The 14,213-nt window shown below is 36.6% G+C and overlaps 2 protein-coding genes across 16 annotated transcripts; one reads left to right on the forward strand and one right to left on the reverse strand.

The window, feature by feature from the left end:
- Positions 1-1,660: 1,660 nt before the first annotated feature.
- On the forward strand, positions 1,661-8,935 carry LOC103952531 (regulator of nonsense transcripts UPF3). Of its 15 annotated transcripts, none has more exons than XM_048583224.1 (15): positions 1,661-1,927; positions 2,849-2,955; positions 3,240-3,335; positions 3,592-3,690; positions 3,845-3,924; positions 4,928-5,026; positions 5,365-5,488; positions 6,731-6,816; positions 6,978-7,461; positions 7,603-7,698; positions 7,893-7,942; positions 8,039-8,091; positions 8,166-8,327; positions 8,417-8,513; positions 8,604-8,935. In XM_048583224.1, exons 1-12 carry the CDS (start codon positions 1,788-1,790, stop codon positions 8,075-8,077), a joined length of 1,500 nt encoding a protein of 499 aa, XP_048439181.1. In that variant the 5' UTR covers positions 1,661-1,787; the 3' UTR covers positions 8,078-8,091; positions 8,166-8,327; positions 8,417-8,513; positions 8,604-8,935. The 15 variants fall into 15 exon arrangements, with proteins under 15 accessions (XP_048439181.1, XP_048439178.1, XP_048439180.1 ...); XM_048583217.1 differs by having other exon boundaries at positions 1,664-1,927; positions 7,824-7,942; positions 8,036-8,091; XM_048583218.1 differs by having other exon boundaries at positions 1,666-1,927; positions 7,824-7,942.
- Positions 8,936-9,401: 466 nt separating this feature from the next.
- On the reverse strand, positions 9,402-13,998 carry LOC103952532 (putative methylesterase 14, chloroplastic). The gene is given in 7 exon segments (XM_009364131.3): positions 9,402-9,855; positions 10,802-10,936; positions 11,688-11,750; positions 11,752-11,832; positions 11,916-12,028; positions 12,031-12,154; positions 13,284-13,998. Coding segments are annotated over 7 exon segments (1,038 nt in total). The 5' UTR covers positions 13,533-13,998; the 3' UTR covers positions 9,402-9,582.
- Positions 13,999-14,213: the final 215 nt, after the last annotated feature.

A 14,213-nucleotide genomic window follows, 5' to 3' on the forward strand; every position in this document is an offset into this window, starting at 1 on the left:
TGTCCGCTTTGGGCTTACCATTCCCTCACCGTTTTGTTTTTGGGAACTCACGAACAACTTCCCAGTGGGTCACCCATCATGGGATTGCTCTAGACCTCTTCTCGCTTAACTTCGGAGCTCCTACGGAACCCGAAGCCAGTGAGTTCCCAAAAGGCCTTATGCTAGATAGGAATGGGAATATACATATAAATATCACTCCCCTGAACGATGTGGGATGTCACATTACGTTTCTACCCATGCGCTCCGATTCAAAACTTCTTCATCTTCTAAATATAGTTTCAAACTCTATATTTTATAATAATAATAATAATAATAATAATACTAAAATAATAAAAATAAAATAAGTGTACACAAAGTCTTTCTCACATCCTAGTTGCTCATGTTCCGGAGTTGGGTTGGACCTTCTACACTAGTTACTGGGCCAATTTCCTGGGCTTTGCTTCTCAGATGAACCCAATCTCCAACACTGGGAGAAATTAGTTATTTATAAAAAAATTAAAAAAAATTAAAAATGAGACTAAAATTACAGATTGGAAACAAATTTAGCAATTATAAAAGTCAGAAATAATCAATTAAAATTAAGTTTAGCGAGAAAATTGGCAGCTATAGGTAATTGGAGTAAACGGACAATGCCTCTAAAAGAAAGCAGGGAGGGAGGAGGGTAGAAAGAAGAAGGAAAAGGAGAAGTAGGAGGGCAGGCAGATTGAAAAAAAATTATAATCAGAAGAGAAAAAAAGAAGACGAAGGAGCCATTGGTGAGGACGAAGGTGTTAATTCGGCACTTGCCTCCGTCTCTGTCTCAGTCCGATCTCTTCCGCCAAATAAGTATACACAAAGTCTTTCGCACTTGCTCGTGTTCTGGAGTTGGGTTGGACCTTCTACACTAGTTACTGGCCCAATTTCCTGGGCTTTGCTTCTTAGAGGCCATCTTTTCCGAAAGGAGCCAGAAGGTTGAAAATAGTCCAAAAACAGTCTCCAACCTAGGGTCAACTCAAAGAGCTTATGAACCCCATTAGACAAAAAATGGCCTAAGGTCAACCGGCTAGCCACTTTCAGGCAGCTAGCCCAATTTCAAAATTTTTTTTTTTTTTTGTTTCTTTTCCGTTAGCCCATCCGTTGTATTTTTTTTGGGTTTTTTTCCACCGCCCAGCCCACTTTAGGGTTTAGGGCTTAGTTTATTTTTATGGTCTCAGCCCACTTTTTGTTTTTATACCAGTAGCCTTTTTCTTTTCTTTTTTTAATTATTAATTTTTTTCTACACCATTTTTCACATATTTTTCATCATTTCATACTATCTTATCTCATTTTATTTCAATTTTTCACATTTCATACTATACCCTTTTGGCCCTCGGTTTGAGACAGTTTTTTGTGACAGAGCTAAAACGAATCCTATGATCCTTTGACCCTCGGTTGGAGATGGTAAGAGTCCATGCATTGTTCATTAAAATATTAATTTCTTGAAAAATCAAAAAACTAAAACGAATCATCTGGCCAACCTTCGATTAAAAATGACCTGAACCCAATCTAAAACGCTAAAAGAGAAATTAGTTATTTATAAAATTTTTAAAAAAATGAGACTAAAATTAAAGTTCGGAAAAAAATTTACCAATTACAAAAGTCAGAAGTAATAAATTAAAATTAAGAAAATTAGCAGGTCCAGGAATTCGGAGCAAACGGACAATACCTCTAAAAGAAAGCGGGGAGGGAGGCGGGTAGAAAGAAGAAGGGAAAGGAGTAGGAGGGCAGGCAGATTGAAAAAATTAAAATCAGAAGACAAAAAAAAGAAGATGAAGGAGCCATTGGTGAGGACGAAGGTGTTAATTCGGCACTTGCCTCCGTCTCTGTCTCAGTCCGATCTCCTCCACCAAATCGACCACCAGCTCGCCGACCGCTACAACTGGCTCTGCTTCCGTCCAGGAAAGAATAGGTTATGCCTTTTCAATTCCTTTGGGGTTTCAATCATTTTTTTCTTATTCTTACTGTTTCGTAGAAAAATTAGGTTTAGGATTGTAATTTCAATTCGAATGGGGATTTCTTTCATTTATTTATTTTTAATTGGAGCCGTTTATACAACAACAATAATCAAGCCTTATCTCGGTTTTGCGCCATGTCTTCCCTTATCCCACTAACTGGAGCTGTTTATGTGGCATTTTTTGTAGCATTGTAAGTGATTATTCATTTTTGTGCAAATTTTGGATTTTGGTTTTGATATTAAAAGCAAATAAAAATACTTCGGGAATGCATTTCTTGACCCTTTTTTGGTGGCTTGGGGAAATTGAACTTGTTACATTAAGGGGAAAGAGATATGTTTGTTTCTTTGTTACTTAAGGGGAAAGAGAAAAGGATAAATTTTTATACAAATATGTTTTTGTTTTTGCATTTTAGAATGGCTAATTATTTATTTGTTGAGTTTGTATACCCATAATTTGTTATTTGAATAAATTCTGTGCTGAGCTTTGGTCTGTGACCGCGCTGAAAACAAGAGGAAATCAATTTTGTAGATGTTATGGGGTTCTATAGGTAATGAGTTCCCCATGCAGTTCCTACTCCTGTACTTGTTCTAATGTCGATAGATAGACGTGGTTTTGTTCTCAGTTGTAAAAACAGTTGTTGGGCAAGAACGAAACCGTATATATTTGAATTTTTCATTTTTACTTTAATAAGTTTTGCTTTGAGTAGCCAGATTGATTTATCAATTTTGGTGGATTCACATGTTTGTGGAACTCATGATTGATGGGGAAGTTTGGTTTTGCAAGACTCTGTGTTGTCCAATTCGTTTCTTGGCAAAGAAATGGAGAATAAGGAAATTTTCTCATTTAAATAGTTTTCTTTTGAAATAATGTTGCAGCCAGAAGAACCAGAGGTATTCTCGGGCCTACATAGATTTCAAGCGACCTGAAGATGTTTTTGAGTTTGCTGAATTCTTTGATGGACACATGTTTGTCAATGAGAAGGGTAATGAACACTGGAAATATGTTTATCTACCATGGTATATTCATATGTACGAATGTTTCTGTTTTTTGGCTTTAGTTAGAACCTTGTTTTAATGACTTTGTGTGATATTGATGTATCCAAATTTTCTTTGTAACCTGAGAGAGAGAGAGAGAGAGAGAGAGAGAGATTTTGCTTGATCCTTGCAATATAAAAGAATATGTCCACCTTGGTGTTAGAATTTCAGTCCTATATTATATTTGAAGCTTGGCTTGAAAGTTTGAAACTAATTATTTTTTTCTTTCCAGGGGCTCAATTCAAGGCTATAGTTGAATATGCACCCTCACAGCGTGTTCCAAAACCTAGTACGAAAAAGGATGGCCGTGAAGGGACCATATATAAAGGTGCTACGTTAGGACTAGTTTGATAAAAATTTTATTTTCTGAATAAAGAGGAAATAACGAGTAGAGAACGAAGAGGCATAAAATGGAAATGAGAGAGGCAATGAAGAGAAGTTGAAGAATAAGTAGAATTAAAAGTAAAAAACTACCTTTCATTTTAGTTCCCACCCCCCCCCCCCCCCCAAAAAAAAAAAAGGCGTAGACTGACTTGATCTGACCTGACTTATTCAACTAACTGCAACATACTTGACGAATGTAGATCCTGATTATTTGGAGTTCCTCAAACTTATTGCAATGCCTGTCGAGCATCTTCCTAGTGCAGAAATACAGCTGGAGAGAAAGGAAGCAGAACAAGCTGGTTAGTTATGCATTTACTGACATTATGTATGTGTGTTTTCTTAGTACTTGCATAATATTTTGGTAGTCCAGAAAGTTTCCCCTCTTCTTTTTGGTTATATCAATACGAGTTAGTTTTCTCAAGATTTGACACTATTTCTCTGTTATTTTGTTAGGTGGTGCAAAAGAAGCTCCTATTGTTACACCCCTCATGGAGTATGTTCGTCAGAAACGAGCTGTTGGAAGTGGGACTCAGGTAATGGCACTACAACTGTTTTTCTATGTGTCCTTGTGTTGAAAATACATTACACAGCCCTAAATAATAAATAGACTACGTTTCCTTGTAGTTTTCTCAACTTATCGCTTCAGTACCAGGAAAAATAATAATAATAATAATATTGCTTTGAGGACATTATAAAATTACCCAATTAAGAAAAGAAGTTGACTCCCTACTTTTATTTATCTGCCTATTTACCTAATATGCAAGGGTCTTTTTATTTGTACTTTCTATCCATGAAAACCTTCACTTGCGTCTGAATATATGTATAGTTAAATTAAGATAGAGCTCTGGAGCACACAATGGTAGTCTGGAGTTCTGTTATGGTCAGAATTTGATATATGGTGTCTCTTGGGCTGTCTTTTATCTACTTTACCCTATAAAATAATAGCATAACTCACTGTCTCAAATCTTTTCCAGATCAGCATTTATTATGCCTCACAGATGTACCTAGTCACTTTTGAAAGCTGAGTCTTGAATAATAAAATTCATCATTTACTATCCAATAATAAATCCACTTTCCATGAAGGGCTACCTTATTTTAAAACAGACACACAAACGCACATGAAAGTAAGCATAGTCATGCGCATCCGCATAAGCACATATTCATATTTTCAGACTCTAGCTAGATACTCTGTTTAAAAAGTTATACTTTTACCCTCATTATTTTTTCTAGCGAACAGAATGTTTTAAGCTGTCCTGATTTTGTACGGTTTATTTACATGTGCACTTGAGTCCCTTTTCTCTGCGAACAACCTATAACGATCAGTCTGCTAATATGTTAGACAATAAGAGATAAGTTTTGTGGCTTTACCGGAGTTCCTTTACTATGGTAGAATCTTATATAAAATTTATTTTTGTACATCCTAGTTTATAAGGTATTAAGGTGAAACGTAATTCTTTTCCTTTCTCCAGGTACATCCTAGTTTATAATTTTCATCTACATTTCTTTTGAGGTATTGAGTTTTTTGTTTGATAATAGGTTTCATCCGTTGTTCGGAAGGTTAGAAGAAGAGTCGGGGCTGCCTCTGTTAGCAAACGTGGCTCACCTTCTACAAAACGGGTCTCTGAGAAGAAAAAGGCATGTGCCGCCATTATATGTATATTTTAAATTGATTCTCAAATTTATTTTAACTTGCAAAATATGTTTTGTGGTATTGGGGGGAGAGGTTTCTCATGCTTTTAGTTTCGGTAGAGTATGTTCACAATCACATGTAAAGAGAGGTTTTGAGGCATCTTTTGTCAATAGACCTTTCCTTTCAGTTATGATTTCTCCTTGCGGAGGCAAAATATGCTCTTGACTCTTTGTTCTTTTTTATTTATGTTTACCCCTTCTTCTATTTTACCTTGTGACATGTACCACATATGTCTGTGTATGGAAAGTAACAGAATTGTAAATTACCTTTTTGATTGACACAGTACATAATAAAGGACGGTACTAAACAGACAAGTCGAAGGGACAAGTCCACTTTCAATGTGGTACCCAGGCGAGAGGATCAGTTGGCTCGTTCAAGTGGAAAAGAAACATTAGAAAATGAAATTGGTACTCGGTGTTTTTTTTTTCTGTTGGTGTTTTTTTTTTTTCTTCTTCTGTTGGTGTTTGTTGTTTCTATTTGTAGGAGATGTTTTCAATTTTAAACAATTGCTCAAGGTGGGCTGATTATTATGTGCATGAAGGAATTTCTGCCTCTAATTTAATTCGGAATTGGCCACTCTTTCCAGTATCATTTGGTTGCAAGCAATAATATCTCATGTATGCGATTAGTGTGTGAAGTAATACCTAATCACAAATTTCCTCAGTGGTTAGTCACATGTCATAATGTTACTGTATTAGTTTAGATAGGGCTGTCAATAGTCAGAACAAAGATTAGTTGAATACAATTAGGTTCAAATATCTTACGGAAAAAAGTCTGATGGTTCAAACTTGAATTTGATTCTGAATCCAATTATTGTTTGGTCAAATTTAGGATTCGGTGAAGGTGATTCGAACCGTTAGGTTAGATTAGATCTGAATTTGATTTTAAATATTAAATGAAGAAGTGTTACGTATTTAAATGAAACCTTATGTGAGCAATCATTTTCTTAGATGAAAACAGTGTTTCAAAACATTGAAAGTTGATATTTTTGTTGGACTTTGCTTTATTTTGGATATTACTCTAGTAGTGACCTGGCTGAAATATAGACTTCTCTTCATACTTGATCCATGCTGAGTTGAAGCCACTGACAGCCCTAGTTTGAGATGATGTGCTCCCTTTGAATCCCCACTTGCCTCCTTTCCAAAATGTCCCAAATTTCTGTTACTACTCTTCCATGTATTTTTCTTGACGATACTTTCCCAATTACCACCGAGTATTGTTGTGTTTATTGCTGATTGTAAGTTTGAACAGGCCTAAACTAAATAATAGTTTGATAGCTCTGTAGAATGAAAAGTATATCATGTAATTGAAGTTTCCATTTGGTGCAAAAGTATACTACGAAATAATTGCTTAAGAAAAAAAACTGAAAAAAAAGGTTTCCCCCACCTTATTTTAGGTCATCATTAGAGTCTGTCGTTAATTGAGAGCATTATGCAAGTTAATCATTTTTGTGATTAAAGTGGTACTGTCTTGTAGTCAAATTTTAATTTAGTTAATGTTTTCACTTGACTGAAATTTTGGGAGAATGAACTTTCAATCTTCTTTAGACACCAAACTAGATACTACAAAGAAAAAATATATGCCCGTAATTTCTCGTATCTTTCTGCTGTGTTTTTACGTTTGCTAAATTAAATTTTTCATCAATGAAGGTTCTGTTTCAGGAATCCCTGTGATTTCTGACTCTGGAAAGAAGAAAATCTTACTTATTAAAGGGAAAGAGCGTGAAATACCTCCTGTAAGATCTCAGTTTTTTTTAGTTGCCTTCCTATTTGACTCTCTGTTTCGGATATTTATACTATTTTTTCATTTATCACATGGACATTATCTATTATTTTGCCAGTCTTTAAGTTTTTATAATTTTGAATTAGTTGTGATGGTCTTTTTAATTTTCCCCAGGCTGAGGGTATGTCACAACTTGGAAGTTCTCCTGTTTCACATGCTCCGAAGCAGAACCAAAGGCGTGAGGCTCCTGGAAGAATGATCAGAAGCATACTTTTAAATAATGAGGGACGCCAAAGTCAAACTTCAACTGAAACTCAGCCTCAGCAGAAAATTCAAAGTCTGAATTCAGATGTTAAGCAAGTATCTCGACCTTCCAATGCAAAGTTAGGGCTGAATGGTCAAGTCTCTACTAATGAGCTTAACTCAATGAGCTCTGAAGGGAATAGAAAGAGGGCAACAGTTGATAGATTTACCAAAAAGGACCTGCATAGTACAACTAGTGTTAGTGAGAGGCAGGAAAAAAATACACGAAACAAGGATAGACCTGATCGTGGTGTTTGGGCTCCTCTTCGTCGTGCTGATAGTTCACGTGCTAGTGATGAGCATTTGCCATCCTCCGGGGTACAACGCCCTCAATTAATATATGATTCCTTTGAAGGTAAGGGTTGTTCCTGTGCATGGATGCTCAGGTGTTTGTGAGTCTTTAGATGATCTACTTTGAGAACATGAGTTTAGTATTAAATCATTCCTGAGTCAAATCTCAATGCATGAATCTCACTATCGGTGCAAGATTTTCTAGGTCATGGAGAAGGGAAGGACGACTCTTCTTATGGAAGCAGGACTGGGGAAGTTATAAACCCTACAAGTGGACGTAATAGTTCTCATGTAGACAATGGTTAGTTAAATCTTCAAAGCCAAGATACTAGCAACTCTGAACTTATCGCATGTCATCTATTTGTTTATATTTTTAAAATATCACTTGTGCATCTTCTGCTAAACCAACTTTTATACTTTGTCTAGGTTCACATAGACATTTTGGTCGCCATGGAAGTGCCCATAATATGAAAGATGACGGTTCTGTAAATGTAGGTGAGGGGAAGCCATCTAAAAGAGGTGCTTCTGTTCAAGGTACCCCTGAGGTATGCATCGCTCTTGCCATGTTGATTACCGTATTATTTTTATTTAGTCTTCCTTTTATCTGAAAGTAGTTGGAATGTTTCGCTGTTCACTAGCAGAAACAAGTGTGGGTTCAGAAATCATCCTCAGGTTCTTAGAACATCCAAGGCTGGTACGTCCTTGATTACTTACATCTTTAGTTTCCTTCTTTGTTTTACCTTTTTAACTTTTCCTGCACTTGTACAGAAAAGGAAATTGCAGTAGACTTTTCTGCTGTTAATTTCAAGTATCAGATCAAGTACATAATTTATGACTGTTTTGAAACCGCTCATCGGTGTGGAGTTGTTTTCAACCAAGCTTCTGTAGCTTATTTGTGATGAACAATGACCTAATCCCGATTGTTTGCGGGTATGATTTGGTAGATTATAATGGTTGGTTATTCTGTTGAAAACAGATTATGTCATTCAGTCAGAACACTAATTCCTCATACGTTAAAGGCGATCATCTCCGTAATCGTGGCTTAAGGCCTCCACTAAAGACATCATGAAAAGGGCGGCATACCTAAAAGGGGAGTTTTGTTCGGGCCAAATTACGGTATGTCCGCTTGCTATTAGATTGAACTGGTTCTTAATCCTGGGTTGCAATCTCACATGAATTTATTTATTTACATTTTGGGGATTCTAGACCAAATTGTCCAATTTGTGCCGGATGGAAGGATTGCGGCACGCTTCAAGTTACAAGCCTTGCAAACATAACAAAAGTTTGAGAGATGGTTAACTTTTTTATCTTCAGTGTACGACTTTATCGTTATGTCATGTGTATAGTTTAATTCGTGACGAATTTCATAACGCTAAAATGCTCGTCAAGTTCGATTCTTGTGTGTACTTGGCGGACTAGTAAGGAGTATAAGAACCTCCACCTCTATGTACCAAAACGATGACGATGAACGGTGTACCATGTAATAAGCAATATTTTCGTGAAGAGAAATGTGCTGTGGTTTGGCGCTTTTAGACTAATTTTGTTGTTTTATTGGTTGTTAACAGTAAACAGTACCTTCATTTATTTGTTCCTTGGTTACTTACTTGTCAAGCTTAACTTTAGCATTGCTGTTCCGTTAGGAAACAGGAAGTCACATTGAGAAGAGAAATATCACGAGACTTAAATTTGCCAAACTTATCGAGATGAGACGATCTTTCTCTGAGCCTAATTGGTCAGTTGTAATATAAAAAATGTTGAAAAGCTAATCAATACCTCTAAGATTAGTATTCTATTTGTCCACAGCCATATAAATTTTATTAAAGACTAATGGAAGCATTAATTTACATCTTCCGTTAGAATATTGCAAAGATGTTCAAAGATGATAAGATGAACCGTACAAATTGGAGTGAGACTCTCTGGATCACACAATCCGGAGCTCTCGAACCGAACAATCTGGACCGTTCAATTTAAATCTTACAGCATGAGATTTCTTTTTCTAAAAAATAAACCAGAGAATATCATTTCATCTATATGCTAATTAAAAAGAAATTGGACAACTCGACCAACCGTGTTCTACATACAACCGTGGCCTTCCACGCCGGAGAACTACGCAATCATCTATGTTTTGTTCTGTAACTGGAATGTAAAATTAAAGGAAATCCCATTTGTGAATTTTATGAAGAAGCTATGGAATTTGAGCAATTTCCAACAACATTTTGTGCAATGATTGCGGCTTTGAGAAGAACGGGCAGTGGTCACTCCCTTTTATCCTGTACACTCCCTCCGGTGGGTTCTCCCTCACTAGCTTTTCTTGGACGTCTGATGAAAGCGCCCGATCATCCAATGTTTGAATGAAGAATCGCCGGCTAGAACCATAATTTTCAGGTGTCAATGACAGTTTTTCCATGATCGGACCTAGTGGGATAGGTCTCATGGAAACCATGGCCAGAGCAACATCCTGGAAATGAATTAAGTTACCATATAAATAATGTAATGGTAGGTTAAATCAACTTACAAAAACAAAATTTCGTATAAGATTCAACCACGGTAAAGAAACTCCAGTAAAGCCACACAACTTATAGCTGATCTTATTGTCTTAACACATAAGCAGACTGATCGTTATACGTTGTTCTCACAGAAAAAGGACTCAAGTGCACAAGTAAATAACCGTAAAAAATCAGCACAAATTAAAACAGTTTGTTTGCTAGAAAAAAAAAATGAGGGTAAAAGTTCAACTTTTAAACCCGGAGTGTCTAGCTAGAGTCTGAAAATACGAATACATGCTTGTGTGAATGTGTGTGCCTGTATGCTTACGTTCGTGTTCACTTGTGTGTGTGTTTTAAAATAAGGTAGCACTTCATGAAAAGTGGATTTATTATTTAGGACTTGGCTTTCAAAAGTGACCACCAGTTACATCTGTGAGGCATAATAAATGCTGATCAGGAAAAAGATTTGAGACAGTAAGTTATGCTATTATTTTATAAACCCTTCACATGGTTTTACTTTAAAATATCCTAGGCAAAGAGGACAGCTCATCTTCTAATACTCAAAGTGATTCCAAGATAAGTATCATCAAAGCACCAACGAAATACTTATCAAGTATTAACAAGACTCGCTTATATGATCGTGCCATAAAGTATTGATTCACTGTAACTGAACCACATATAAACACGAGATTACAATGGACTACGTGAAAACTAAGGTATGTAAGGAAAGAACTATCTACCCTTAATGAATCAGAGAATTTTCGTCTCTTCTCTTTCTGTTCTAGACTACCACAGAACAAGATCTAGCACTAGCACCAAACATCTCTTCCAAGCTTAAGCAAATGCCGTTTACTATGAGAAAAAATTACCAAGAGAATAAAAACCTCGAAAAGATAGACTGCTTAAGTTGTAACATACCTTCGCATTAGATTGGTTGAAGTATAACCCTTTCATCTGCTCTTTCTCAAACATGAATCCTGTAGGAGGCTTTTCTTTCCCATTCCCATGAATCAAAAACTTTGATCCTTGCATAAATTGTTCTGCGGAACCAAGCTGCAATACAGATTTCCTTCTTGAGAACATGAAATCAGAAAGAATTAAGAAATGAAGCTGTTTAAGTGAACTGCACCCCCAACGCGAAATTTAGAAGTAAATACCTCCTGGAATGGGTAAATGAAAAGATTGAAATGCACAAATAATTTATTTAACCCATGAGAAAGAGGCAAGCTTGCTACAGAAGGATAGAGCAGGCAACATGCCAGTAAGGAGAAGAAAATGGCTTCCTTGAAAAGGAAAATAGTTTTTTCCTAAGTTACTTGAATAACCTTCATCACTCATAGGAATGTAAAGATAATTTTTCTAGAACAAAGGTGAAAGGATGCAAACATCCTCTTCAGTGTGTGAGGCTCCACATTTATACAGAGCATGTGCAAGCTGTCGGGTCTGATTGACATTCTGACAGCCTAACGTGTTATTACGTCTAACAAGACAACATTATCATATATGTATTTACAATTTTACAGAGACACCACACGCAACAGATTCACTAGAAGCTCGTTAGTTCAATTCAAAGTTTTATGCAAGTAAGTTTTCTGGATGGATTCAATAATTCTCAACAATATAACGTTCAATGCACATGATGGGACGAAATAGTTGCAACAGCTTGGAATTTGTGAAAAATGGAAGTATGTGGTGTTTTTGAGAAGTAGTCGGGGCATATGCAGAATCGTTATAATTTTCAGGCAATGCACAACAAAAGCTTAGCTGATCTTAGCCTGAACTGGTTTATATTTAACTATTTTACCTCTGCAGCAAACACATCAAAAGGTCTCTGCCCATCAGACACCATAGTAGCACAGATGAAAACATGCTTTTGAAATTTTCTGCGAGAAGTGCTCCATTGCATAAGATACGCAGGCACCCCCACTACTGTGACCAACTAAGATGACCTGGACAAAAGTAATATGCATTGAAGATTTGACAATATATTACATGCTTAGAGTGACAGAATGAATAACATATCAGCTTGTACCTTTTCATCCTCTGGAAGATTTTGTAGATTGTCAATCAATGGCTTTGAATACTCTTCCAGTGTAGTTACAGAGTTCGTATCTGTGAGATCAATACCAGAACCCTTGAGATCAAAGTGATCGGAAGCAATCCTGCTTCCTCTAGTAAAGCAATTGTTTTGTACCAACACCATGCCCCAAATCCTTCTCCATGTACAAGAATAAACTTTTTTGATGTAAGCTTCTCCAAAAATTCCGGTCCCTGTAAAATATAATGAATCAGTAATCATGCCAACAATTCAAGGGAGGATGAACATGAATTGGTGCATGACCACATCCTGGTGGTAACCAATTGCTATGGTAAAAGTTTCTTGACTGTATAAAATAGAAAAGGAAGCAGGCGGGAAACCAAAAGAAACGAACAGCAGGAAGGCAAAAGTTTTATGGACGTTGAGACTTGTTAAAAAACCATGTTATGCATTATTGTGTTCTAGAAGAAGATAAGTGTACATTAATGGAATATCTTACCCGGTGCAAATTTTGAAACCCACTAACCAAAACATAAACAGTTATGACATAATTTAAAACCAGATGATGTCAAGGTTATCAAAAATTTCAAATACAGACAATCTATTCTCAGTGTTCAGTAAGTACACGTTCAGACAAAACCTAAATTACATCATACAGAGGACACAAAACTTATAAAAAGATGCCTCCAGAATCTTGCTTAACAACGTTCCCAGGACATACAGACAAATCTTTTAGGACAGCTTCAATCCAAATATAAACGTATATATACAACAACTGCTTTCTGTTTTTTTATGGAAAGATCTGGCTCTCCTGAAAAGGGATGTACCATTGTTTAACAGAATGGCGCTAGCAACTTTGCGGAAGAAGAAAGGACTCAATTGGTCCAATACGCTCCACATTGGAAGGACCTCAATACTTTGTTCGAGTTCCCCCGGGCTTTAGCAGACTAATCACATTTAGTGCAATTAATTTAGGTTAGATAACATAAATGCGCTGCTCTAAACTAGCTAATCAAGGGATTCAAAGTAAAAGTTACATGGTTCTCAAGGGAAAGTGAGAGTCTTGAAAAGCACTTTTTCTTCTAGGTAAAGCAAAACAGTAGAATAATAAAGTTGCAACTTGAGAGCACAATCCACATAGAAGAGACCTACTATTAATAAGCACTTTTCAAGCCATCATAGCAACGCAGTAGAATAATTCCCTCCTTTTGCCACTTATTCCTTGAACTTACTGTTCATTTCATATATGATTAAGCACTTTTTAGCTTTAACCAAAAGCTGATTAAATCAAATCATGAAAACACCCTTTTCATCACAGATCAAAAATTCAAAATCATGAAAAAGTAAAAAGTGGAAATCAACCTGCTTCCCATTAGATAATGGATCAGAGAGAGCGAGTCTCCTGGAGCTTGTGGACCCCCCAACCCTCCTAGACATGGATCCGTCAAACCTCTGAGACATTTGGTGCTGATGGAGAACCCTAGACAGAGCTTGCCTGTGCAACAAGTCTTCCTCCGCCGCCAGTTTCCTCTGCGAGCGACTCATTCTCTTGCTTCTCGATCCAGTTTCTTTGGTGTCCTTCTTTAACATGCAAATAAATCGATTACCCATTGTTGGAGAAGGAATTTTAAGCACAACCCACAATTCGTTTTGGCGAATTTCCCCGGAAAATGGAAGAGAGTCAGTACATTTTCCCGGAAAATGATGTCTTGGTGAGGGAAGATGGTACTGTCTGTCCGTAAAGATGCAGTCTTTGGTGCCAAAGCTGATGAACTTTCTATCAGTTTTTCTCGTTCTTCACTCACAGAGAGAGAGATTAGATAAGGGTGGAGAGAGAAGTTTGTTGGGATTAGTATATAAAAATCTGTGCTGTTTAGTGTGCGATGAAAAACTGGACCACTCTCTCTCCCTCTCCACCCCCTCTCTCTCTCCCTACAACTGAGACGAGAGCTATTAATTGCCTTACTCTGTTTCTTTCTGTGCTTTTCACGGTGGAAAGACATTTCAAGGCTCTTTCACTCTTTCTTAGTCCAGAAAACTAACCTAGTAAATGGTAAAAAGATTTACTTTCTCTCAATTAGAAAAATGACTTGTATGCACAGAATACATCGTCACGGTAGTTTCTGTGTGGAATGCTTTTGCTCAACTCCTAAAATGGGGGCTAAAAAATAGCCCTCTTCCTCTTCGTTGGAGAATGATTATGTTTCGGCGATTCTTTGGTTCTTGATTGAAGACGGTATAAAATATGATATGATATTATTTATTAAAAAAATAATTTCTTGCATAGCTATA

Source organism: the organism of the source record quoted next, unplaced genomic scaffold, assembly GCF_019419815.1.
Source record: "Pyrus x bretschneideri cultivar Hongxiangsu unplaced genomic scaffold, Pyrus_bretschneideri_v1 Contig2, whole genome shotgun sequence".
Classification (NCBI taxonomy): domain Eukaryota; kingdom Viridiplantae; phylum Streptophyta; class Magnoliopsida; order Rosales; family Rosaceae; genus Pyrus; species Pyrus x bretschneideri.